Genomic DNA, 25,709 nt, shown 5'->3' on the forward strand with positions numbered 1-25,709 from the left:
ACATCAAGTACTTTTTTTTTTTTGAGAAGTAATGAACCAATTCTGTAATAATGCGAATAAACGTAAGTGTTTTCAGAACAAATTGTCCCTACACAGTGCTGCTATTAAACCATTTTGGTCAAAAAGACCTTACATAAGCCAGAAGTTTTTACTTGGATAAATCACTTCTTTAAAGAGATATTTTCTTATTGAGTTATTTTATTTTATTTTTTCAGTATATGCCTCTCTCTTTCAGTTCCCTAAAAATGCAATGTTCAAAATCAGCTCTCTACTTTTCTTCTATACTTTCTCTTTCATAGAATTGTTTTCTGTTTTGCTCTTAATTTAAAAATTGCAATATCTGTCAAACATGAAAAAGACCCATGAAATAAGCTATCAAAATCAAGTTACTATTCTGTTGCAAACTTTGATCTACTATAAAACTACTTTTTAAAAATGGCTTAAGTGCTACTCTTCTGTTGTTGGAATGTCTTTGAATTGGAGTCTTATGAGGGAGTTTTAAAAATATCAGCAAAGACTTAATTTCTCAGCATTTGTACAGGGCCAACTATTTGAAAATTATTATTTCTTTAACGTCAATCTCCTTGCAAACGAGAAAAATAACAAGGTATTTTTTGATGATACGGTTATACTCATTAATATATGAAAATATTCCTTCCCTGTTTTTAGTGAGTCAATCTATTTTCCATGGTGTAAAGAGAACAACCCAGAGAGTAGAGATTATTTAAACTTAACCTGCATTCAACTGACCTTTTTATAATAAAATCCACTATTCTTAACTCTGAATGTCACAATTATAATTATTCAATGGATTGTGACGCATTTAGTATTTAAAATTTAAAGGCCAACAATGAACATGGCCTATATAAACGTGAGCTCCAGGACCAGCAAACCGCACCGTTTATTTGTGCTTCTTTAACATCCACAGAGGCTCTCTCCTCCTTCCTCACCCCAGTCACTAAGGCTATTCGGCCTGTGAGATTGGCAGGTATCACGTGGCTCAAGTGAAATTGCTAGTGCCATCAGCTTTATCCTCCTGGGCATCGTGACTATTAATTTTGTGTTACCTTTCATACTTTCATTTCTGGTTTGTTCTCTGAGAATTTCCTGTTTATGGGTCTGTTTCCCCTACAACAACTGTGAGCTACTTAAGAATAGGGACTACATGTGCTTATTTTTGTGTCTCTGATGTTGAATACAATGTCTGGAATATAATACACCCTCCAGAGATGTTTGTTTATGGTATATGAATGAATAGCTAGGAATCTATATATCTACAGGTATTTGAAGAAGCTTAAATCTGTGAGGATATCCCATCATCTGATTTATATTTTTCAGGTGTTTATTTTCCTCTTTTCTTCAACATTTGGTAGTATTTCTCCATGGGGCAAGTGTTTCTGCACCAAGGAGAAATGCCGTGGCAAGATGCCACTGAGGCAGGTTTCCTATTCTGGGCTCCTGCAGTTACTTGTTTGGCTTTGTTGCTTACAAAGCCAAAGGTGATTATTCATTATATGTGAGCCTAGAATCAAGATAGTTAGGAATAAGTGGGACTTCTAGGATTAAGGCCATTTTCAGACCCATTGCAGAAGCTGGTAAGGGGGTGATGTTGCGAGGGAGGGAAATGGAAACTTAACCGGTGGGGGGTGGGGGGAGAAAACAAAGTAGCCTGCAGTCTTCTATGTCTTGAGGGGCTTCTCCAATTACTCACTCACACTTCCGCGTGACAAAGATAAAAATGATGCAATTGTTCTTCTGGTGGACTCTTTCAATAACTGATCAGTTCTGGCTAAATGATGATTTGCATTTTTACCGCAACTTTCCCCCCCAAGAGATGAAGGCCTTTTACGTTCAATAATAGGGCCTAAGATTAACTGCAACCAACACCACGTGCTTGGTGTGCTAAACAACACCCCTGTGGGGAGGTGGGGGAAATCCTGAACACTGCGAATATACCCTCGACCAACACTGGTAAGTACGCAAGCCCGGGGCATGCGCTGGGAAAGAGATTATGCAAAACTGCAACAGCAGTATTCTGCCTCTAGAGCTGGTATAATGTTTTTGGACTGCTCGTGGTAAAAGCTGAAGCTGACCCACGAAAACAAAAACCCCATAAACTTCAGATGTCAAGGCCACATTCGCCAAGTAAACATTACTATTCCTAGTTTACATTTTGCCGTTTTCATTCTGTAACTGGCACGGCCAAACAAATGTATTTCTACCGTGAGAGGGGAGACTCAGAAAATAAACAGGACGAGATTATCGTAGAGCGTCACGGGCTCTTTTATTTACCCCTCGCTATGCAACTCACAGGCGTTACACGTTAAAAAAAAAAAAAAAATTAAACCACTGAAGGTGTCAGGAAACATTTTCTTCCTTCAGGTCACTTCCTTCACCTCACCTGGCGTCCCATTCGCCACTCAGACCAGCGCTGGGCTTCGCGGTCAGGCCGCCTCCGGCGAGCGGGCAGTAAACAGCGCCAAGCCCAGGCACGAACACCGGGGGAGGCGGGATCACCAGTGACTTCCCGCCACCCCCCATGGCTTTGCGGTTGTGGCTTTTTGATAACCTACCAGCCTCTCCGGCTCTGCTCGTCACTCAAGCCAAGAAAAGCGAGTAAGGAAACAGCAAGGGTAAAGGAGAAAATGGGTAAGAGAGCTGGCAGCCGCGCGCGCACGCGCACCACGACCCAACGCGGCGCCCCGGGGGTGGGGCCAAGGCGCGGCGCTGGAGCTCCGCCTCCTTCCCCTCACCCCACCCCTCCGCGCCTGGGAGTGACTGACTCTCGCCAGCCCCTCCACGTCAATCAACCCTCCTCCTTCTCGCACTCTCTGCACCTTGTTATTAATCTCAATACCGATAGCGCGCGGACGCCTCTCCCCCGGCCCTCGGGGGTGTGAACGTGTGTGAGCGAGAGCGGAGGCACCGAAAGCTGGAGTCTCTGTGCAGCAGCTTCGGCTCCAACAGCAGCAGGCGCAGCAGCAACCCCCGCAGCGGCGGCAGCCCCGGCGCCAGGAGGCCAAGGCCAAGGCCAGGCTCTGTGCGGCTCTCCGAGTAATAGCCGCGGCTCCGGCGGCTGCGGGGGCGCAGCTTCCTCCAGCAGAGCCCTTCGCGTCGGCGGCCGCGGCCGCGGGGCCTCTCCTGCGCGCCCAGGGTCACCGTCCCCGAAGCCCGGCGGCGCGGCCCCCTCCCAGCCCCCCATCCGTCTCCTCGCTCCCCTCAGCCGCCCTCCTCGCCGCCGCGTCTGCCGTTCCTCAGGCGGCCCGGCCCGGCCCGCCCGCCCCGCGTCCCCTCCGGCCGGTGCCTCTTCCCCCGGCGGGCTGCCTGCATGTCTTTGCTGCCCTCAGCCCCGCCGCCACCGCCGCCGCCGCCTCCCCCGCCGCCGCAGCACCAGCACCAGCAGCAGCCGCCCCGCCGCCGCCGCCGCCGTCGCCGCCCGGACCCCGGCGCGCTGAATGCAGGTGAGGAGGGGGCGCAGGCCCTCGGCGACCCCAAGCCCGGGCGCCCTGCGCGCCCACCCGCGAGCCGGGATCCGGGCCCTGCCCGCCGCCGCCGCGGCCGCGGCCGCGGATTCCCTTCGGGGCGGGCGGTAGCGAGGCCCGCCAGTGGGTGTTTGTGTTTGCGTCTGCGGCCGCGGCTCCGGAGGGGAAGCATCTGTGGGGGCCTGGTGCGCGCGCGCGTGTTTGTGTGTGTGTTTCCCCTGCCGCGGGGAAATGGCTGCTGTTGCTCCTTCTGGGCCAGAGGAAGAGAATGAGGTAGAGTGTTTTTGTGCCTCCGAGTAGGATCGAGAGTGTTGGGAAGAGGAACGCGTCCCCGGGGAAATGAGGTGGGAGAGGGACAGATGTGCCTGGGGGTGTGCGAGTTGTGACTTCGGCGGGCGGGGAGGCGGCCTGAGGACCCACAGCGAGTGGGTGTGTGTCGGGTGCGGGGATGACCCACGTCTCTGTCGGAAGCGGCGAAGGTTCCGGGGTGTGCGTGCGTGTGTGTGTGTGTGTGTGTGTGTTTGGGAGGGGGGTGGTCCGCGCCCAGGGCCCGGGACTCTGGGGGCGGGTTCCGTGTGTTCGGGACCCCCGAGTGGCGTGTCCCTCCCCCTTTGTGGCCGAGGCTCCGGAGCCTCGCAGGTGAGAGCTGCTCCGCGGGGGCCGGGGAGGGTGAGTGTGTGTTCGGCACACACACAGCAGCGGGGTCCGGGAGCTGTGGGTCGGGGCCGCGCCGCCGTTCCCGGGGCCGCGGCAGGAAGCGCGCCGGCCTGCAGCGCGGCCTAAGCGCCTCGGCGTACGCCCGCCCGCCGGCCTGCCTCCCGCCAGCCTCCCCGGACGCCTCCCGGGGCGCCGGGCCCGCACGGGCCCCGGGCGCTGCCGAGGGCCTGGGCAGGTGAGGGTCGGAGGCGGGATGCAGCGATCGCCGTCGCCTTGGCCGCCCCCGCGTCTCCTGAGGAGAGGCGAAGGCATATTTTGGCGTTCCGACCGCAAGCTCTCCCCCCTGGCCGGCGGTGGGACCCGAGGGAAAGTGAATCAAAGCAGTAAATCTCGAGAAGACGCGGTGTCGAGATCCCTTCTTTTCATCCTTCCCTTAAGGCTGTGTGGAGGGACTGAGTACATATTTTCAGCTCTTTTTTCGTTGCAAATACTTTTTCGTTGATGATACTTACGCATTTTTTTTTTTTTAAGATAAAATTTTTCTCGGAAGGGCGGGGGAAGAAATGGAAGCTGGCTTCCCTGCCCTATGGTGTTGGTAGGATTGGATGGATTTCGTGCATTTGAAATTGTTTTATCCTGCCTCCTAGGGGGAAAGGGGTGTACACGCCTAGCTGAGGAGGTCTGTGAGGAAGAGGAAGTTACTGGAGCTGTCATCCTCCTTAGCACAGCCGACTCTTCAGCTTAGGCTGTTTAGATGCATTGTGTTCAGGGAGTTTAGCTGAGTCGTTTGTACACATGGGAAACACAGTACTACATTTTAGGAGGTACTACGTTATTGCCTCTAGTTATCTTAGTTATCAGTCAAGATAGTCATGTACAAACAAGTTTTCCCTAACAGTATCCAAAACCTAGATCAAGCAGCCTGTATGGTCTACTCCAAGTGTGTGCTCTTCGAAGGCTATTTTGAGAGTAGTTAAGCAGAACGCAACTGTAGAGGTAAATCTGCTGTCAGTAGGCATACAGTGCATTTCAGAACCAAATATGAATGGTATTTGGATGATTATTTGCTCTTTACTTTATCTACTCCATCCTCTATTTGCATCTAGTTAGCTCATCTAGCTAAAACCCTATGGATGAAGTCGTCATACAGATTCCATCCTTGCAGGCCATGCTCTGTGTAATGGTCAGAGATTGCTCCTTTCTGAACCTGGTCTCACAAAGAAATGTTTCCTGCTGTTCACTGGGAAGTGACCAGAAGAGCAGGAGGGGTGGAGAGCTGTTTTCTATGAACACTACTGGAAAAACAACACATGTTGTTTAGTGGAAAAAGGACTTGTTTTAGGGACCTCAAAACTCTGGCTGTGCCACTTTTCTTAGCTGTTTTACCTTAGGCAAGGTACCTAATGTCTGTAAGTCTGTTTTCTCATAGGTAACAAGGAGATAAGACGTTTACAGTAAGGTTGTCCTGAGGATAAATTGAAAAAACATATGTTTGGCACATAGTAGCTGCTTAGTTAAATACTAGTTCTTCCTCTTGCAGCCCTGACTGTAGGCATTGAAAAACATGTATAAGTACAAATACTTACTGGATTACTGAGAGAAATATTGTGTCACCTTAAGTTAAAAATCAAGACAACAGAACATTTGAGTCCTTTGATATGCATAAAGTATATATAAACAATGTTAAATGTATTTTAGAAGTCTTTTTTCCTTGAACTGACTGTCATTAAAATAGCCTAGTGTACCAGTTTATAGAGACTATCTAGTCATACTTGATTTGTTTTCGTATTTTTGAATAGGCCATCTTTCAGTTTCATTACTGTTTTTGTGAGTTCTTGCTATGTAGCCCTGGAAAAAATTGTTTAAGCTATATATAGCACATATGTTCCAATACAATCAAACATCAAAAAGGATCAAGGACCTAGAGTTTATTTATATAGATCCACAAACTATAAGTGCCACAGAATTGCTATGTAATTGTTTTAGTTCATGTTGACTGATTCTGGAGAAAACAAAACAAAAACTTTTGGAATATTTTCCTGAGTGGAAGCAAAAATCTTCTATCAACTTTCAGTAATTTTCCATTTTTATTATTCTGTGTGGAGTGGTAAGTGGGCTGTTCACTTAATTTTAATTGTATTGTGCTGGAAAAAATAATGGTATGGAGTTTAAAGACAACAGAAGGGTTAAATAAAGCGTTTTTTCTTTTGCTTTTTCTCTTTTTTTTTTTTTTTTGGTGACGGCAGGGTGAAGATGATGTGGGAGGAGTTTCATTGGTTTAAGTTTGTAATGTCTGTGTTTACTAAACCAGGTTTCCTTAGGCCTTATATCATTATTATTTATATCAGCAATGTTAAGCTTAAAAAAAAAACAACCTAGTAAAGCACTAAAATTTCAACACATTTTTGAAGTATTTTTGTGAAGGATAGGAGGGAGAACTTTATTAGAATGCAAAATGTCATGGTTTTGTTAAAGTGTATGTGTTATGGGTGTATGTGCATTTACAGTGAACAGAATTATCTGCCATATGGTTATATTGAAAGGAAGAATTCTTAACTTAAAAACTATGTGATAATTTTTAATACTTTAAAAACAATAAAATGGAAATGAATTTTGCCCTTAACTAGGTATTTGGTAATTTTCCTTAGACATTATGAATTATGGTATTTTAAAACACTTTGTAATTTTTTTTAAATTGGGAGAATTGAGGAAGACATTTTTCTGTAATAATCATGAAAACAGGAGATACTGAAATAATATGTTAAGATATGTGAACAGTGAAATTTATTACTAACAGTGGACTCCTCTTGCTATCATTTTAAAGTAATTACAGTAAAATCAAAGTGGAAAATTGTTTAGGTTTTAAAATTTAATGTTACTTAAGTGGCCTTTTAAACAATCTTTCCAAAATATCCTTTATAAATGTCTTTAATTAGGGGGAATTGAAATACTTAAGATTTATGCATGTTTTACTTTGGGTAATGCTAATTAGGGTAATAAATATACTCCAAAATTTCAGTGGCTTAGCACATGTAAGTTTGTATTTTGCTCACATAACAGTCCAGTGCAGGTGCTCCTTGTTAGCAGGCTTGTGGCTTACCTCCATGTGGTAATTGAGTAACCCAGACGCCTTACATTTTATGTCTCCACCATTCCCTGGAGCCTTGGAGCCCTGCCTGTTACCCACAGGACATTTCTTAAGAACCCCCAAAGACAAACATCTGCCCACATTTCATTGGTGATAATTTTTCACAGAGCCTTATTTGAATGCAAGGGGGATGGGAATGTAGTCCCTGGGTGGTGGACAGCTTGGGGCATTTCATGATGTTATTTTAGGTGGTAGCATATATTTGTGAAATTATGTCCGAAAGGTAAATTATAATACTAAAAATTGCTTTCCATCTTCAAAGCGTAAAATTGTGTGAAGCGGTGGGGAGTAGTGGGAAGAGAAGGGAAGGAGTAAGAGCCACAGGAGGAGGAGGAGAAGGACTTTTCTTCCAAGGTGGGTTTGAATGACAGGTAAACGTCAGCAGCTATTTAAAGATACAGATTTTACAAAGACCAATACAATTGGATTTTATAACCTTTAGTGTGTCTCTCCTTTGCTATCCAGTTATTGATTGTTGTTGTGGTCTACTGGGTTCTGGCTGTTTGAGTTATTTCTCTTTGTACTTTGAAATCAGTTGACTTTGAATTTCAGTTTCTGAGGTATAGTTTCATGGGAAACGTATTTTTAAATCTTCTTTTTTCTGTTGGGATAGAGCATTATTCTTATTATTATTTTAAAATATCATTTAGATGGACCTGACTGTGTTTTAGTGTTTTCTGTTGCTGTTTTTTGTAATTCTAAAGTCATTGTAATTAATATTTGTGAGGCTTAACCCAGAAAGAACAATAAAATCATCAAGTAAACAACAAAGGCTCAATTATTAACTTGTGTTCGTGTTTCATGATGAAAATACTACAACTTTCTTTGACCACCTGCACTAATACTGTACCATAATACATTAATTTTATTTCTGGACTTTAATTTTAATTGAATTGCAACTTACTCTTTTACTGCCTAGGATTATTGTAATGTGAAACCTCAGCTCTGGGTATACTTTTATTTGTCTTTATTCTGAACAGTTTGGTTAGGAATCTGGGGAGTTTTATATATGTCTGTATTCCCCAAAAGGAGATTTTTGAGTAGTCTGGCTAACTTCTCCATGTTAAGTATTTCTAATGTTTTGCATTTTGAAAATTAAAAACCCTATTTGAGCGCCTATTCTGTACCCATTATTATACTTCGTTCTAAAAGGAAAGAAGTAGAAGAGACCCTTGTGAAGCTTATAGCTTATGAATAAGGAAAATAAAGCATATAATTTAGTTATTTCAAAACAATAAATGAACAAGTGCGAGTCACTACAATATAAACTGTTTACAGACATTCGGAGACGGAGTAACGTAAAGTGGAATGGTGGGTGGGCCAGGGACTACTCAAAGTTGAGAGATTTGTTTTGGTAACAGCTTTTTTGAGATATAATTCACTTATCATAGAAGTAGCCCATTTAAAAAATATCTCAGTAGTGTTTAGTATATTCACATTTGTGCAGCCTTCACCAAAATTTATAGAACATTTTAGTCACCTGAAATATAAATCCTGTATTCTTTTGAGTTATCCCTCATTCTCCCATACCCCTAATTCTAGGCAGTCACTGATCTACTTGTATTTCCATATGAATTTTAGGATTAGCTTATCAATTTCTGCAAAGAAGCCAGCTAGAATTTTGATAGGAATTGGGTTAAGTCTGTAGATAATTTGGGGAGTGTTGCCATCTTGACAATATTAAATGAGTCTTCCTATTTATGAACGTGGGATCTTCCCATATATTTAGATTTTTAATTTCTTTTGACAGTGTTTTATAGTCTTCAAAGTTTTACACTTTTTTTGTTGCATTTACTCTTAAATATTTTATTCTTTTAGATGCTGTTGTAAATAGAACTGTTTTCTTAATTTCATTTTTGGGCTGCTCATTGCAAGTATGAAAAAATACAACTGACTTTCGTGTATTGATCTTGTATTCTGCAACCTTGCTGAACTTGTTTATTAGTTCTAATAGTTTTTTAAATGAATTCCGTCTGGTTTTCTGTATAACAAGGATCATGTCACCTGTAAGTAAGTATAGTTTTTCTTCTTTTCCAATCTGGATGCATTTTATTTCATTTTCTTGCCTAATTGCCCTGGCTAAACATTGTTGAAAAGCAGTGTCAAGAGCAGATATTCTTGTCTTATTCCTGATCTTGGGGGGGGAAGGCATTCAGTCTTCCACTATTAACTATGATATTAGCTAATGGGGTTTGCACAGATGCTGTTTATCAGGTTGAGGAAGTTCCCTTCTGTTCCTAGTTTGTTGAGTGTTTTTATCATGAAGGGGTGTTAAGGTTGAGTTTTGAGGGAAGTATGAAATATGAATTAGAAAAGTGAAGATGCTAAGTCCAATGATACGTGGCAGTTAATGATGCTTGTTTGGGAAAGAGGGGCTAGCTTCCCCCCCCCTTTTTCCCTCTCCCTTCTTTTCTCTCTTCCCTACCCCTTTCATGATCTCTAATTGTCTTCCCATTAATCCCTATACACATTTGGAGGGCCCTTAATCCTTTACTGAAGATTTTCTGAATAATTCGGGTTTTTTGATCAGTGGAGAATATTGTTTCTTTTGAAAAGCATTAATTAAAATCAGTGTGGAGAATTTTTTTTTCTTTTAGTTTGATAGCTAGGTTGGAGGGGGACACAGGAAGCAGAGAGAATCTAAATCATAAATGAAGTACTAAACATAGAGTTAAAAAGAAGGGAACAAACCTTTGTGATAAAAAGTGTATGGTTAATGAAGAATTCCATGTTTACTTTGAACCTGGCTGTCACCTGACCTTTTTCCCAAAACATTTCAGCATCAATGGTTTTACTTTTGTAAGTTTTCTGCATAGTTTTCTAAAAAGTTTAATAGATTTCTTAGGAAATTTTGCTCTGCAAGGTAAGGTTATGATGCACTTGATGTGGTGATTATCCTTCGTTTACTTTTTGAAATTTTAATTACACAATTGCATGCAGCTGCATTTTGATTAGGTAATTTTTTAAAAATTAATCATTTATTTTTGGCAGAGTTGGGTCTTTGTTGCTGTGCGTGGGCTTTCTCTAGCTGCAGCGAATAGGGGCTACTCTTTGTGGCGGTGCGCGGGCTTCTCATTGCGGTGGCTTGTCTTGTTGGGGAGCACGGGCTCTAGGTGTGCGGACTTCGGTAGTTGTGGCTCACGGGCTCTAGAGTGCAGGCTCAGTAGTTGTGGCACGCGGGCTTAGTTGCTCCGCGGCATGTGGGATCTTCCCGGACCAGGGCTCGAACCCGTGTCCCCTGCATTGGCAGGCGGATTCTTAACCACTGCGCCACCAGGGAAGCCCCGTGATTAGGTAATGTTAAAAATGTATTTCTGTGTTTCATGTTATGTCTCAGAAATCAAATAACTTTGGGTTTAGCCAAGAATCTTTCTCTTCACAAGGCAAAAATTGATAAGTAGTAACAGAATTTTTGTTTTGTATCCTATTTTGTAGCAGGATTATTACTTTTCATTAATTTTTTTTTCAGTCTACTTTAAAATCTCATTATAGGTAAAAATTTATTTCTAATTTTTTGAAGAAATAAGTAGTTCACTTTGCTGTGTGAGAGACTCATTCATGCTGAATAGACAGACGTCTGGTAATTGTGGTCTTTCATATTGTTTTCCTTTATTAACAATAGAAATTGGTGACACAAAATAGAAGTTACAATACTTTATCTTTCTTAATAGTCATCTTTTGCAGAGAGAACCTCTCTCTGTAATCTTATAGTTTAGAAACTTTTTATTTTTCTCTCCCCAAATTACTTAGATTCCCTAAATGAGTAAAATAGTTCAGTTATATAATACCAGTTACAAATACTGATAAGAGAATAGAACTAAATTTAGGATATACCAACCTTAATGTCTTTCTATACACAGACTTTGCTGGGATCTTTACATATATATCTATAGCTCTTTGATCATAATGTTTATATTTAAACAAAACCAAAAAACTGACAAGGTATGTTCTGCTATAGGTTCATATGTAGTGCAATCTGCTGCAAAATCTACATATAAATTCATGAAATAATATATTGTGAGTTATGTACAGAATGATAACCTTGAAATAATAAGAATTTGAATCACCGAAAGTATATCTAACCTATTAATAAATATTTATTAAGCTTCTACTGGCTATAAACTGTTAAATTCAGGGTTCTGGGGAATAAAAAGAAGTTCAGAATATAGTCTTTTATACCGGGAAGTGGAACTAATATTTATCAGACTACTGAGTACTAAGGACTGTGAAAGCCATCACCTTCCCTTTTAAATACGTAATCTAAATTAGTGTTCAGAAAAGTCCTGTGAATTAGGCAGTATGATTCTCCTTCTCTAGCTGGTTAAGAATGTGAGTCTTTGATCCTTCACTTTCTAGCTCTTGGGAAACTCATTTAACTTCTCCATGCTTCAGTTTCCTCATCTGTAATAGGGAGATAGTAATTAATAATCCTTATCCTACAGGGTTGTTGGGAGGGTTAAATGAAGTAATGCTTGTAAAGTGCTTAGAACAGTATGTGGCACATCTGAAGTAAAAAAGCAAAACAAAACTAAAAAACTCAATATATGTTAGCTGTTACTGTTTCTTATTGTTGGGAGCCATACGAGTTAAATAGCAAATCTTAAATATTGATAAAACTAATATTTAAAACAAGATTTGTTTGACTCCAGAATATTTACCCTTACACTACTTACACTTATAGGGGATTTAAGCCTGGATAAACAGCAAGCAAGTAAAGGCAGAATATGCTAAGTGACAAAGAACATTAAGTGCTGTACCATATAGCAGAGAACGTATGGGGTTGTAGCCTACAGGGATAAAGAGAGGAGGTGGAAGTTGATCTCACCTTTATAGTTAGGAGGAGGAAAGGAAAAGTTAATGGATTACTGCAGCATTCTCCTTGCTTGTTTCCCAACATCCATTATTGCTGCTTTAACTTCTGTTTCTTTGTAGGCATTGTCACCAGAGAAATCCTTTTAAAATTCTTTCCATATTGCTTAAATTCCCTACTTAAAATCCTTAATAATGTTACTGTTGTTTGGTTGCCTATTATGTGCTTAAAGGTAGGAGTTGGTTAAGATTTTTATGTAAAGGGCTGTATAGTAAATGTTTTGGCTTTGTGGGTCATATAAGATCTCTGTTCTATATCGTTGTCGTTGTTGTTTGTTAAATAAACAATCCTTTAAAAATGTAAAACCATTCATTGCTGGCAAACCAAGCTATAGTTTGCTGACCCCTGTGCTAGGAGATTTACATGAATTAACTTCTTGTTAGAATCCTGGCAAAATTGATATTTTTAATTCCTATTTTATAGTTGAGGAAACTGAAGCTTAGAGAGGCAAATTTGATGAAAGTCACATAGCAAGTAAATGACACAAGAGATTGAATTCAGATTTAGGTCATGGGAATTCCTCAACTTGTATACTTTCCAGTGTATCCTGCTGCTGCTTATTGCTTTTAGAATAAAATGGAGCTTTCATAGCATTATATGTAAGGTCCATCATGTTATTGGCTTCTTGTACCTTTCCAGTTTTATCATTTATTACTCCTCCTCCTTCAAACATATTCTCTAGCCTAGCCAACTGAGTGACTTATATATAGCCTAGTCTGCACTTTATACATGCCTACAATACCTTATACTTTACAACCTCACTGACTTTCTTAATAACTCACCTTAGATGCTCCCTACTCGAGGAAACCTTGCCTCACACTTCCAGTCTTTGCTTTATGCTTTTTCTCTGTGCTCTCCTAGCATCCTGTGCGTTCCCCTTTTATGACATTTACCAGACTGGATTGTGTTTACCTGGTTTATGTCTCTATTTTCTCGTTAGACTGAGATTTTTAAGGGCAGAGATATACTAAATGTTTAGTATATTTTAGGGGCTTAGTAACTGTTTATTAAATGAATGAATGAATCAAATGGCATTGCAGGTGGTAGAAATTACATCAGCAAAAATGTAGTAGCAGAAAGGTATGAGTCCAAATCAATAGAATTAGAAATGAAAAAGGAGAAGTAACAACTGACGCTGCAGAAATACAAAGGATCATGAGAGATTACTACAAACAACTATATGCCAATAAAATGGACAACCTGGAAGAAATGGACAAATTCTTAGAAAAGCACAACCTTCCGAGACTGAACCAGGAAGAAATAGAAAATATAAACAGACCAATCACAAGCACTGAAATTGAGACTGTGATTAAAAATCTGTCAACAAACAAAAGGCCAGGACCAGATGGCTTCACAGGCAAATTCTATCAAACTTTTAGAGAAGAGCTAACACCTATCCTTCTCAAACTCTTCCAAAATATAGTAGAGGGAGGAACACTCCCCAACTCATTCTACGAGGCCACCATCACCCTGATACCAAAACCAGACAAAGATGTCACAAAGAAAACTACAGGCCAATATCACTGATGAACATAGATGCAAAAATCCTCAACAAAATACTAGCAAACAGAATCCAATAGCACATTAAAAGGATCATACACCATGATCAAGTGGGGTTTATCCCAGGAATGCAAGGATTCTTCAATATATGCAAATCAATCGTGATACACCATATTAACAAATTGACGGAGAAAAACCTTATGATGATCTCAATAGACACAGAAAAAGCTTTTGACAAAATTCAACACCCATTTATGATAAAAACCCTCCAGAAAGTAGGCAGAGAGGGAACTTACCTCAACATAATAAAGGCCATATATGACAAACCCAAAGCCCACATGGTTCTCAGTGGTGAAAAACTGAAACCATTTTCTCTAAGATCAGGAACAAGATAAGGTTGTCCACTCTCACCACTATTATTCAACACAGTTTTGGAAGTTTCAGCCACAGCAATCAGAGGAAAAAGAAATAAAAGGAATCCAAATCAGAAAAGAAGAAATGAAGCTGTCACTGTTTGCAGATGACTTGGTACTATACATAGAGAATCCTAAAGATGCTATCAGAAAACTACTAGAGCTAATCAATGAATTTGTAAAGTTGCAGGATACAAAATTAAGGCACAGAAATCTCTTGCATTCCTATACACTAACGATGAAAAATCTGAAAGAGAAATTAAGGAAACACTCCCATTTACTGTTGCAACAAAAAGAATAAAATACCTACGAATAAACCTACCTAGAGAGACAAAAGATGTGTGTGTATGCAGAAAACTATAAGACACTGATGAAAGAAATTAAAGGTGATATGAACAGATGGAGAGATATACCATGTTCTTGGATTGGAAGAATCAACATTGTGAAAATGACTCTACTACCCAAAGCAATCTACAGATTCAGTGCAATCCCTGTCAAACTACCAATGGCATTTTTCACAGAACTAGAACAAAAAATTTCACAATTTGTATGGAAACACAAAAGATCTTGAATAGCCAAAGCAATCTTGAGAAAGAAAAATGGAGTTGGAGGAATCAGGCTCCTGGGCTTCAGACTGTACTACAAAGCTACAGTAATCAAGACAGTATGGTACTGGCACAAAAACAGAAATATAGATCAATGGAACAGGATAGAAAGCCCAGAGATAAACCCATGCACATATGGTCACCTTATTTTTGATAAAGGAGGCAAGAATATACAATGGAGAAAAGACAGCCTCTTCAATAAGTGGTGCTGGGAAAACTGGACAGCTACATGTAAAAGAATGAAATTAGAACACTTCCTAATACCATATACAAGAATAAACTCAAAATGGATTAAAGACCTAAATGTAAGGCCAGATACTATAGAACTCTTAGAGGAAAACATAGGCAGAACACTCTATGACATAAGTCACAGCAAGATCCTTTTTGACCCAGCTCCTAGAGAAATGGAAATACAAACAAAAATAAACAAATGGGACCTAATGAAACTTAAAAACTTTTGCACAACAAAGGAAACCGCAAACAAGACGAAAAGACAACCCTCAGAATGGGAGAAAATATTTGCAACTGAAGCAACTGACAAAGGATTAATCTCTAAAATGTACAAGCGGCTCATGTATCTCAATATCAAAGAAACAAACAACCCAATCCAAAATGGGCAGAAAGGACAGGAATAAATACACAGATGTAGAGAATGGACTTGAGGACGTGGGGAGAGGGAAGGGTAAGCTGGGACGAAGTGAGAGAGTGGCATGGACTTATATATACTACCAAATATAAGATAGATAGCTAGTGGGAAGCAGCCGCATAGCACAGGGAGATCAGCTGGGTGCTTTGTGACCACCTAGAGGGGTGGGATAGGGAGGGTGGGAGGGAGATGCAAGAGGGAGGAGATACGGGGATACATGTATATGTATAGCTGATTCACTTTGTTATAAAGCAGAAAGTAACACACCATTGTGAAGCAGTTGTACTCCAGTAAGGATGCTTAAAAAAAAAAAAATGGGCAGAAGGCCTAAATAGACATTTCCCCAAAGAAGATATACCGATTGCCGCCAAACACATGAAAGGATGCTCAACATCACTAATCATTAGAGAAATGCAAATCAAAACTACAATGAGGTATCACCTGACACCAGTGAGAATGGCCATCATCAAAAATCTACAAACAATAAATGCTGGAGAGGGTGTGGAGAAAAGGGAACCCTCTGGCACCTTTGGTGGGAATGTAAATTGATACAGCCACTATAGGGAACAGTATGGAGGTTCCTTAAAACACTAAAAATGGAACTACCATACAACCCAGCAATCCTACTACTGGGCATATACCCTGAGAAAACCATAATTCAAAAAGAGTCATGTACCACAATGTTCATTGCAGCTCTATTTACAGTAGCCAGGACATGGAAGCAACCTAAGTGTCCATTGACAGATGAATGGATAAAGAAGATGTGGCACATATATACAATGGAATATTACTCAGCCATGAAAAGAAATGAAATTGAGTTATTTGTAGTGAGGTGGATGGACCTAGAGTCTGCCATACTGAGTGAAGTAAGTCAGAAAGAGAGAAACACCGTATGCTAACACATATATGTGGAATCTGAAAAAAAAAAAAAAGCTTCTGATGAACGTAGGGGCAGGATGGGAATAAAGACACCGATGTAGAGAATGGACTTGAGGACATGGGGAGGGGGAAGGGAAAGCTGGGACGAAGTGAGAGAGTGGCATGGACATGTATTCACTAGCAAATGTAAAATAGATAGCTAGTGGGAAGCAGCTGCATAGCACAGGGAGATCAGCTCAGTGCTTTGTGACCACCTAGAGGGGTGGGATCGGGAGGATGGGAGGGAGACGTAAGAGGGAGGAGATATGGGGATATATGTATATGTATAGCTGATTCACTTTGTTATAAAGCAGAAACTAACACACCATTGTAAAGCAATTATACCCCAATAAAGATGTTTTAAAAAGAAAAATAAAAGGTATGAGTCCAGATTCAAGGAGAAGAGGGACGTTGAGTTAATATCTGGTTAACTTCCAGAGCTTCAGTGGGACCAAGGAGGTGATAGGGCAAATTGGAGCATGATTATAATGGAGGGGTTTGAATGAGGAATTTAAGTCTTATCCTAGGTTTAATTCTAGAGGACCACGTGTTTTGTTTTTTTTTTTTATAAATTTATTTATTTATTTTTGGCTGTGTTGGGTCTTCGTTTCTGTGCGAGGGCTTTCTCTAGTTGCGGCGAGCGGGGGCCACTCCTCATTGCGGTGCGCGGGCCTCTCACTATCGCTGCCTCTCTTGTTGCGGAGCACAGGCTCCAGACGCGCAGGCTCAGTAGTTGTGGCTCACGGGCCTAGTTGCCCCGCGGCATCTGGGATCCCCCCAGACCGGGGCTCGAACCCGTGTCCCCTGCATTGGCAGGCAGACTCTCACCCGCTGCGCCACCAGGGAAGCCCCCACGTGTTTTTTTTACATCTATAAATTGGGGTTCTCTTAGTAATACCTGAATTTTATGTCATAATATCGTTTAGATGATATTTTATAGGACATGGCTGTATAATTGTTTTGATTAATAGTTATTGCAGATATGGCTCTAGAATCAAGTAATTATCAATACTACTATTAAAGACTCTGGGAGCATTGAGTGATTTTGAGAGCCTGGTGGCAGTTTGGAAATAATTATTTAAGAAGATTAATCTGGTTGAGGTATGCAGAATCAGTTGCGGAGATCAGTGTGGGAGGAGGGAGGATCTTTTTTAAAGAATTAAAATTAAAATATGAAGTGGTAAGTCAGGAGAGAGATGTGTCAATTGGGATAGAAAAGAAAGCTTTTAAGTGACATCAGTGGTTGAATAGGAAGGAGGAAGTCAAAGATAACTGAAAAATCAGAAGGAGGATACAATTTGGGGAAGAAAATTATGAATTTTGTATTAGACAAATTGATTAAAATTGGAATTATTTCTATTTTTGCCTGTATTTAGGCCCTACTTACTTTATGCCTGCATACCCTCAGGATTGGTTTTCCCTTCCTCTAATGCATGGGTGTTATGTTTGAATATGGGTGGATGTTTGGTTGTATGGACTCTTTGGCAGTCTGGAGAAGACTGTGGAGCCTTTTTGGAATAATGATTTTTAGTGAATGAAATAAATAAGATTAAAAAGGAACGTGTTATGTTGAAATATATAAAAACAATTTGTGAAGATTAATATATATACCCTTTTATTAACGCACTTAAAGAACAAGATCTAGCAGTGAGTTTATAATAACTACCATAATTTTAAAGTAATATATATGTAGATAATATTTTGAGGTATCTGTAACAACCGTAATGTGATGTGAAATACAACTTGTTAGTGACAAAAACCACAGGTGCTGCTAATATTATTATGGTAGGTTGTCTAGGTCTAATTGAAAGAGGTACTAAATTTTAAACAGAGGTTAGTGAAACTAGGGATATAATTTTTTTCCTTTACAAATTTACAGATTCTTTGAGGTTTATGGACCTCAGGTTAATAATCTTTGCTGTATTGTCTCCTGGTTTCAGTCTACTATGTGTATTTTTCTCATATTATTCTCCTTTTCTTTGCAGATGGTAATATTTTTTCATGTCTGCTTTTGGAAATAATTATGTGCTCTTTGTGTACAAAAAAAATGATGCTAAAGAGCATAATTTTCTGGTTATCCTATCTCATGGAGATCAAGACTGTTAGTAGTGTGTACTATATATATAGTACCATTATCTGTTTCTGGGCAAGATGAACTTATATAACCACATAAATATACATAAATAGAATCATAGTATATGCACTGTTTTTTAAACTTGCTTTTTGATTTAACAACATATTATTGGCGTCTTTTCTATCACTGGGTATGCTTCATGCTTTAAAAAATTTATGGCTTAAAAAAAATTGAGATGTATATCACATAACACAAAATTCGCCATTTGAAAGTGTACCCTTCAGTGGTTTTAGTGTTTTCACTGTGTTGTGAACCACCACTACTATCTAATTCCAGAACATTTCCATCAACCTCAAAGAAATCTCATACCTATTAGCAGTTCCAGTTTGCCCATTCCTTCATCTGCTGGCAACTACCAATCTACTTTCTGTTTCTATGAATTTGCCTATTCTAGGCATTTAATATAAATGGAAACATACAGTGTGTGACCTTTTGTGTCTGGCTTCTTTCACTTAGCATGTTTTCGAGATTATGCCATGTTGAAGCAAGAAACACTACTTTATTTCTTTTTATGGCTGAATAATATGCCACTGTATGGATATACCATATTTTATCTGTTCATAGCTGATGAACATTTGGGTTGTTTCCACTTTATGGCTGTTATAAATAATTCTGCTATGAATATTCATGAAAAGGTTTTTGTATGGACATAAGTTTTCACTTCTCCTGAGTATATACCTAGGAGTAGAATTACTGGATCATCTGATAGTTCTCTGTTTAACTTTTTGAGCAACTGACAGACTTTTCCACAGCAGCTGCATCATTTTACATTTCTGTTTATCATGCTTTTTAATGACTGCATTGTAGTCTATTTTATTGACGTGCTATATAATTCAGTCTGCTATTGATTGGCAAATAATTGATTTCCTTATTTTCTGCAATTATCAACACTAATGCAATGAAAAGACTCATATATACACCTTTGCACACTGTTTTAAAGGGTAAGTTTCTAGAAGTGGACTTGCTGGATTAAAATGATTACACATTCAAAATTTTGATATCTTGTCGGGTTGCCCTTTAGAAATGTACAAAATTATACTCCTATCAGTTGTGCAGTGGATGTCTATTTCCCCACACACTTTCACATTATTAATCTTTGCCTTTTGATAATAAAGTCATATATTTTTAAATTTTTTCAGTTATTTGATGATTAGGCATTATTTTTTTTCAGTTTTTTTGGTCATTGTATTCATTCTTTTGTGATTTGCCTTATCATGACCTTTAATCCCAATTTTCCCCTTGAGATGTTTACATTTATTCTTATCAATTTGTAAAAGCTGTTTGTATTTTAGAAACATTACCTCATTGTCTATTATAAATATTACAGAGACTTTTTGTTCCACTTTCCTCTTTATCTTTTGACTTTATGACTTTGCTCTTTGCCTTACAGACATTAAAATTTTTTTATATTGTTTATTCTGTCATTCTTTTTTTTGTATGGTCTTTACCTTGCTTTAAGCTTTTTCCACTCCAGAATTACAAGATGATTATTCTTCATTTTCTTCTAGAAATGTCTGAAATTAAACTTGTTATGGTTTAGTAGAAGCAGCTTGGATTTTGTAGTTGGATTTACCTATGTTTAAATTCTGGTCCAGTCACTTATTAGCTGTGAGGTGTTGGATGTTTCACAACTTCTCTGTACTTCAGCTTCCTCATTGGTAAAATAGCAATTAATAATAGTTTATATTTTTAGCGAAATTACATATATAATGCATGCAAATAGTCTAGCACAGTATCTGGACACAGACTGGGCATTCAATACATGTTTTCTTCTCTCCCCCATTTATAAACTCTATCTTCCTTCAGCCTACTTAAAATCTGATTCAGAAGATAAAGAGGGAAAGTTTCAAGAAAAGAGGGTGGCCCTCATTTTTTAAAACCAGAGAAGCCATGCAGAATGAGTACTGACTTAAAAGGGGATTGAAAATCAGTTTAGTAATTTGAAGCCATGTATGTTTAATAGGAACATTTTTTATTAGAGTGGTAAGAGAGACAGCCATATTTTAATAGGATGAGGACTATGTAAAACCATGCAACATACCTGAAGGATGATATTCACATATGCAATGTGTATCCATCAATATTAATAATATCTTTGAGAAATAGTTGAAACTCTTCCTTTTTCTCTCATTGGTAGAATGTTGGTAAAAGGATAGGATTAGCAGTACTAATACACATATAGTATATGTTGTGTGTATAAATTGTACACAAACTTAGGTCATTTTTACTATTATTAGTTTACAAATTACAGTACTTGTAACACATTTCACGATTAATCATCAGCTTGGTCAAGAACTATTGCTCCATTCAAATTTTATTCTTAGTAGCTCTTTTATTGAATTTACACACATTTCTTCATTAAACTAGTTATTTGTAAACACTTAAATATTCTTTGTGGAAAGCAACTTTAAATACATTTTAGAAAGAGATGGGAAATACATAAATGTTTACAATATAGTGATCATTGTTTACCTTTTCCTCAGCTTTCCTAGACTATAAGGTGTTTAGGGCAAGGAACATAGTTCTAATAATTAAAAGTAATGGATTTTTGATAAATGTTTATAAAGCATTACATTTTCTTTTAGTCTTTTTGTAAAACAACCTCAAAATAAAGTTTTTAAAAATTGTTAATAAAACAATTCACTCTTCTCAAATGGAGAAATAATAGACATGGATTATGTGCAACTCGGTTTTAGAAAATGATATCAAATTTTACTCTTTGATTCTGTGATTCTGGGTAACTGCCTATTGTTCCTAGTGTGTTGTAAGTATGCTGTCCTCATTTTATCAGCCTCAAAACAAGAAGAAGGAAATTCTGTATTGGTTAGCTCAGGAGGAAGGTAATGAGTTTAAGTAAAAAAACAGGAAATTTGTTCCTCTGTGACCTTTGATGAGTTTGTGAATTTGGCATTTTGACTGCAGGGTTGAATTTCAGAAGAGTTTTATATTTAGTTTGCTTTGTTGCTTTTGCAGAATATCTACCTGCCAAGAAAAAATAGGAATCCAAGTTAAAGGCTCTGCTGCCTTTGTGGGAAATAATGGACAATACTCTTCCTTTTGCTGACAAAATCTGGGTATCTGTATTTTACAATGACTGGTTTTTGCTTTCACATAGAGCCAAAGTATCCTTTTCCTGGAACCAAGCGTTACTCAAAGCCTTTGTAAGTTCTCTTTTTCTTTATCTTTTTAAGCAACTATTTTAGGAACTGTTTTAAAGCTGACACCCCTTCCCTTCAAACCTTTTCCACTCAGCACAAAGCACCACCTTATTGGCAGTCATTTATATGAGTAGAGTGGGTACTCTCCTTAGGCATTTATTCATGTCAAAAAGTTAAGGATTAGCTCTGTTGTTTAATGCTATCTGTTTTGGATCAGCGTGAGTCTGCATTGGCCTTTCCTTTTAAATTATTTCATGATTAAGGTGCTGGCACCTAGGAACCCTTTCCTGGATGGAGCTTTTCTTTGTGCCTTATCGAGTTTTATCCCAGACAGAGTTTAGTTACTAAGGCTTTTCTGTTTTATTTCTCTCTTTTTAATGGAGACTTGTAGATTTAGATATGGTTTTTCCAAATTCTAAACCCTGGTTCTCAGATAAGTAAAACTAGGTTTAACACCTCTTTATGTATATTTTGCTATGTATATCTAACATTGGAGCATTGTGCAGTTTGGTTCGGGTCAAAAAGTATGGGACAACTATTATGATTACTGTCAGACTTTAATGTTAGTCAATAAAACGTTGTATTCAAGATTTAATTAAATTGTTTTCCCAAAGAAATAGAAAAGCTAAAATAATTAGAAGAGCTGTTCATTATGAAAAGTGTTCTTTAGTTAAATCCTTAGTTTTTGATACTGCTATCATGTTCAGTTTTCTAGTAATGGAAACCAAATGATTTTTTTAAAAAAATAAATTATTTATTTATTTGTGGCTGCGTTGGGTCTTCATTGCTGCGCAGGGGCTTTCTCTAGTTACGGCGACCGGGGGCTACTCTTTGTTGCGGTGTGCGGGCTTCTCATTGCGGTGGCTTCTCTTGATGGGGAGCATGGGCTCTACGTGCATGGGCTTCACTAGTTGTGGCACGCGGGCTCAGTAGTTGTGGTGCACGGGCTTAGTTTGCTCCGTGGCATGTGAGATCTTCCCGGACCAGGGATCGAATCCATGTCCACTGCATTGGCAGGCGGATTCTTAACCACTGTGCCACCAGGGAAGCCCCCCAAATGAGTTTTTGAATTAGCGTTTACATTTTCTTGGTGCAATACAACATTCATAATTTATACACAGGTGATTTTTTTTTGCTTATGTAAACAGACTTAAGGCATTATATTTGTGAAATATTAGTGAATTATTTGATTTTACAGACTGCTAGAGAGGCAGAGCCTGAAATTAGAAGGTAGGAGAAAGAAAAGATGAAGTATTTTATTTTGTTATGAAGTGTTAGCATGTTACTTAAGTTTTTTTCACATTTAACACGTTGGACTGAGTCCAGTTTTTCTAGTGGATTTGTTATTTTGAGTCATAGGAACTCTCATACTCTTGACATGCTTACTTTTTTTTTTTGGCTGTACCACACGGCTTGCAGGATCTTAGTTCCCTGACCAGGGATTGAACCCATGCCCCCTGCAGTGGAAGCGGGGAGTCCTAACCACTGGACCACGGGAATTCCCTTGATATGCTTACTTTTAAAAGTGTGGCTTATCTAGATGATCTGTGATCCTCTTAAAACTGCCCTTGCAGCCTGTCTTAGTTTGGGTCTGAACATATTTACTCTTGACTTCCTTTACAGCAGCAAAGATCTTTTCATTTCCGGTAGGTTTGAAGCAACAGACTTTGCTGTGGATTCTTGTTTACTCTTCTTTTAGATTGCACAGACAACTGATGTAGGAGAATACTTTTCTTTGGGTACTACTTATTATTGATTAGGAGATTTAGGAGAATGCTTGCAGTAAACTTTCTGATCTTAAATTGTAGACATCTTTGTGAATAGAGTACTCTTGCTTCTGTTTTTTCCCTTCCCACTTAACTTTAGTAGGTTAACTATGGTGGAGAAGAGGAATTCGAAGGAGAATTTCCAGCAGTCAGATATAGTGACCTTTGATGATTAGTATGTTAAGGAGAATGCTGGAGAATAGACTTTGCGTGTTTATCCTTGAACACGTGCCAGATGTATTGGTTAGTTCCCTCTTGACTTCATAATAGCATCTTGAGTACACAACAGGGTGGAAACCTCGTTGTCATCCTGTGACATTTTTCTTGCTTACCCTGGATATCTTACAACTGCCCTTCAAAGAGGGATGTGAGGTATATTGGAGTTAGGCTGATGGAGAATTTAGAGGACAAGCGTACAAATTTTAAAAATCACAAACCATTTTTCTTGTTTATTTTGTCAGTGTCTGTGATTGAAGTAGGAAATGAAAGAGAGGAACTGCTAGTGTGAGAATTCATTAGACAAATAGGAACATTGTTTCCCTGTGTTATCTCAAAGTTTATTGAATAGTAAGCTGCACTGTAATGGATGTTAAATTTGTTGTGCCTGTGTCAGAAAATTGAACTGTTTCTGAGTCAGTATGTACTCCATTCAGGTTACTTGGATTCAGCATGTTAGCGTTATGATTGTAATAGGATTGGGGTATTCCTGGGTCTCTAGCTATACTCTCATTTACCCATCTATCCAGCTAGTTGGAGTTCTACTTGTCTCCTTGGGATCCCTCCCTCCCTTCCTTTTTATTGGAGTATAGTTGATTTACAATGTTGTGTTAGTTTCAGGTGTACTGCAAAGTGATTTAGGTATACGTATACATATATTCATTCTTTTTTAGATTCTTTTCTCACATAGGTTATCACAGAATATTGAGTAGAGCTCCCTGTGCTATACAGTGGGTCCTTCTTGGTTATCTTATACATAGTTATGTGTGTGTATTTAACCCAAGCTCCTGATTTCTACCCACCCCCCCACGTTTCCCCTTTGGTAACCATAAGTTTGTTCTCTATATTTGTAAGTCTGTTTCTGTTTTGTAAATAAGTTCATTTGTATCTTTATTTATTTTTTTAAAAAATTAATTTATTTATTTTTGGCTGTGTTGGGTCTTCGTTTCTGTGCGAGGGCTTTCTCTAGTTGCAGTGAGCGGGGGCCACTCTTCATCGCGGTGCGCGGGCCTCTCACTGTCGCAGCCTCTCTTGTTGCAGAGCACAAGCTCCAGATGCGCAGGCTCAGTAGTTGTGGCTCACGGGCCTAGTTGCTCCGCGGCATGTGGGATCTTCCCAGACCAGGGCTCGAACCCGTGTCCTCTGCATCGGCAGGCAGATTCTCAACCAGTGTGCCACCAGGGAAACCCTGTATCTTTATTTTTAAATTAGATTTCAGATATGACTTACTTCAGTTAGTATGTTAATCTCTAGGTCCATCCATGTTGCTGCAAATGGCATTATATCATTCTTTTTTATGGCTGAGTAATAGTCCAACCATAAATCGTTATCCATTGCTCTGTCCTTGGGGACATCTTCTTTATCCATTCCTCTGTCCTTGGGGTTTCTGAGGGGACTGTATATATGAAGAAAAATGAGAATTGAATTAGCAATTCATTAATATATAGGCCTTGTGCTGGGCTGGTTTAAAATTAAGACCTGTATGGACCTCCTACTCCTCATCTCTTCTGTTTCTAGATCAACTTTTTGAAAATCAATTTGCCTAAGAATCAGTTTTCTGAGACTAGAAAAATTAATTTCTTTCACTCAGCAAAATTATTTTGAAATTTATCTATGTTGCCATGTGTATCAATAGGTCGGTCTTTTTTTTCATATTTTGTAATGTTCTTTTATTTTAATTTTTATTCTTTTAACCTTTTTTTCAAAAAAAATTGAAGTATAGTTAATTTCCAGTGTTGTATATGCTTCAGGTGTACAGCAAAGTGATTTATATACAGCAAAGTGATTTATATATATAAATTCTTTTCCATTATAGGTTATTACATGATACTGAATATAGTTCCCTGTGCTACATATATAGGGGGTCTTTGTTGTTATTTGTTTTATATATAGTGGTGTGTATATGTTGATCCCAAACTCCTAATTTATTTCCCTGCTCCCCTTTCTATCCCCTTTGTTTTCTGTTTGTGAGTCTATTTCTGTTTCGTAAATAAGTTCATTTGTATCATTCTTTTAGATTCCACATATAAGTGATATCATATGATACTTGTCTTTCTCTGTCTGACTTAACTTCACTTAATATGATAATTTCTAGGTCCATCCATGTTGCTGCAAATGGCATTATTTCATTCTTTATTTTTTTTGTTGGACTATAGTTGCTTTACAGTGTTGTGTTAGTTTCTGCTCTACAGCAAA

The 25,709-nt window shown here is 39.0% G+C and overlaps 1 protein-coding gene across 7 annotated transcripts in view; it reads left to right on the forward strand.

The window, feature by feature from the left end:
* CNOT6L (CCR4-NOT transcription complex subunit 6 like) overlaps positions 1–25,709 on the forward strand; it is a 141,559-nt gene that overhangs the window by 19,035 nt on the left and 96,815 nt on the right. Inside the window, exon 1 of one of the 7 annotated variants that reach the window (XM_057546389.1) lies at positions 2,920–3,461. The exons of 2 other annotated variants lie outside the window; for them this stretch is intronic. Coding sequence is in view for 2 of the 5 variants with exons in the window: in XM_007165581.2 (XP_007165643.1) it covers positions 3,822–3,826 (5 nt within the window). In the remaining 3 variants the exon portion in view is untranslated. Of the gene's footprint in view, positions 1–2,919; positions 3,462–3,689; positions 3,827–25,709 lie in introns of those variants that run through there. 4 more of the 7 variants (XM_007165581.2, XM_007165582.2, XM_007165583.2 and 1 more) reach the window with 4 other exon arrangements.

Source organism: Balaenoptera acutorostrata, chromosome 5 (genome assembly GCF_949987535.1).
Source record: "Balaenoptera acutorostrata chromosome 5, mBalAcu1.1, whole genome shotgun sequence".
In the NCBI taxonomy this organism is placed as follows: domain Eukaryota; kingdom Metazoa; phylum Chordata; class Mammalia; order Artiodactyla; family Balaenopteridae; genus Balaenoptera; species Balaenoptera acutorostrata.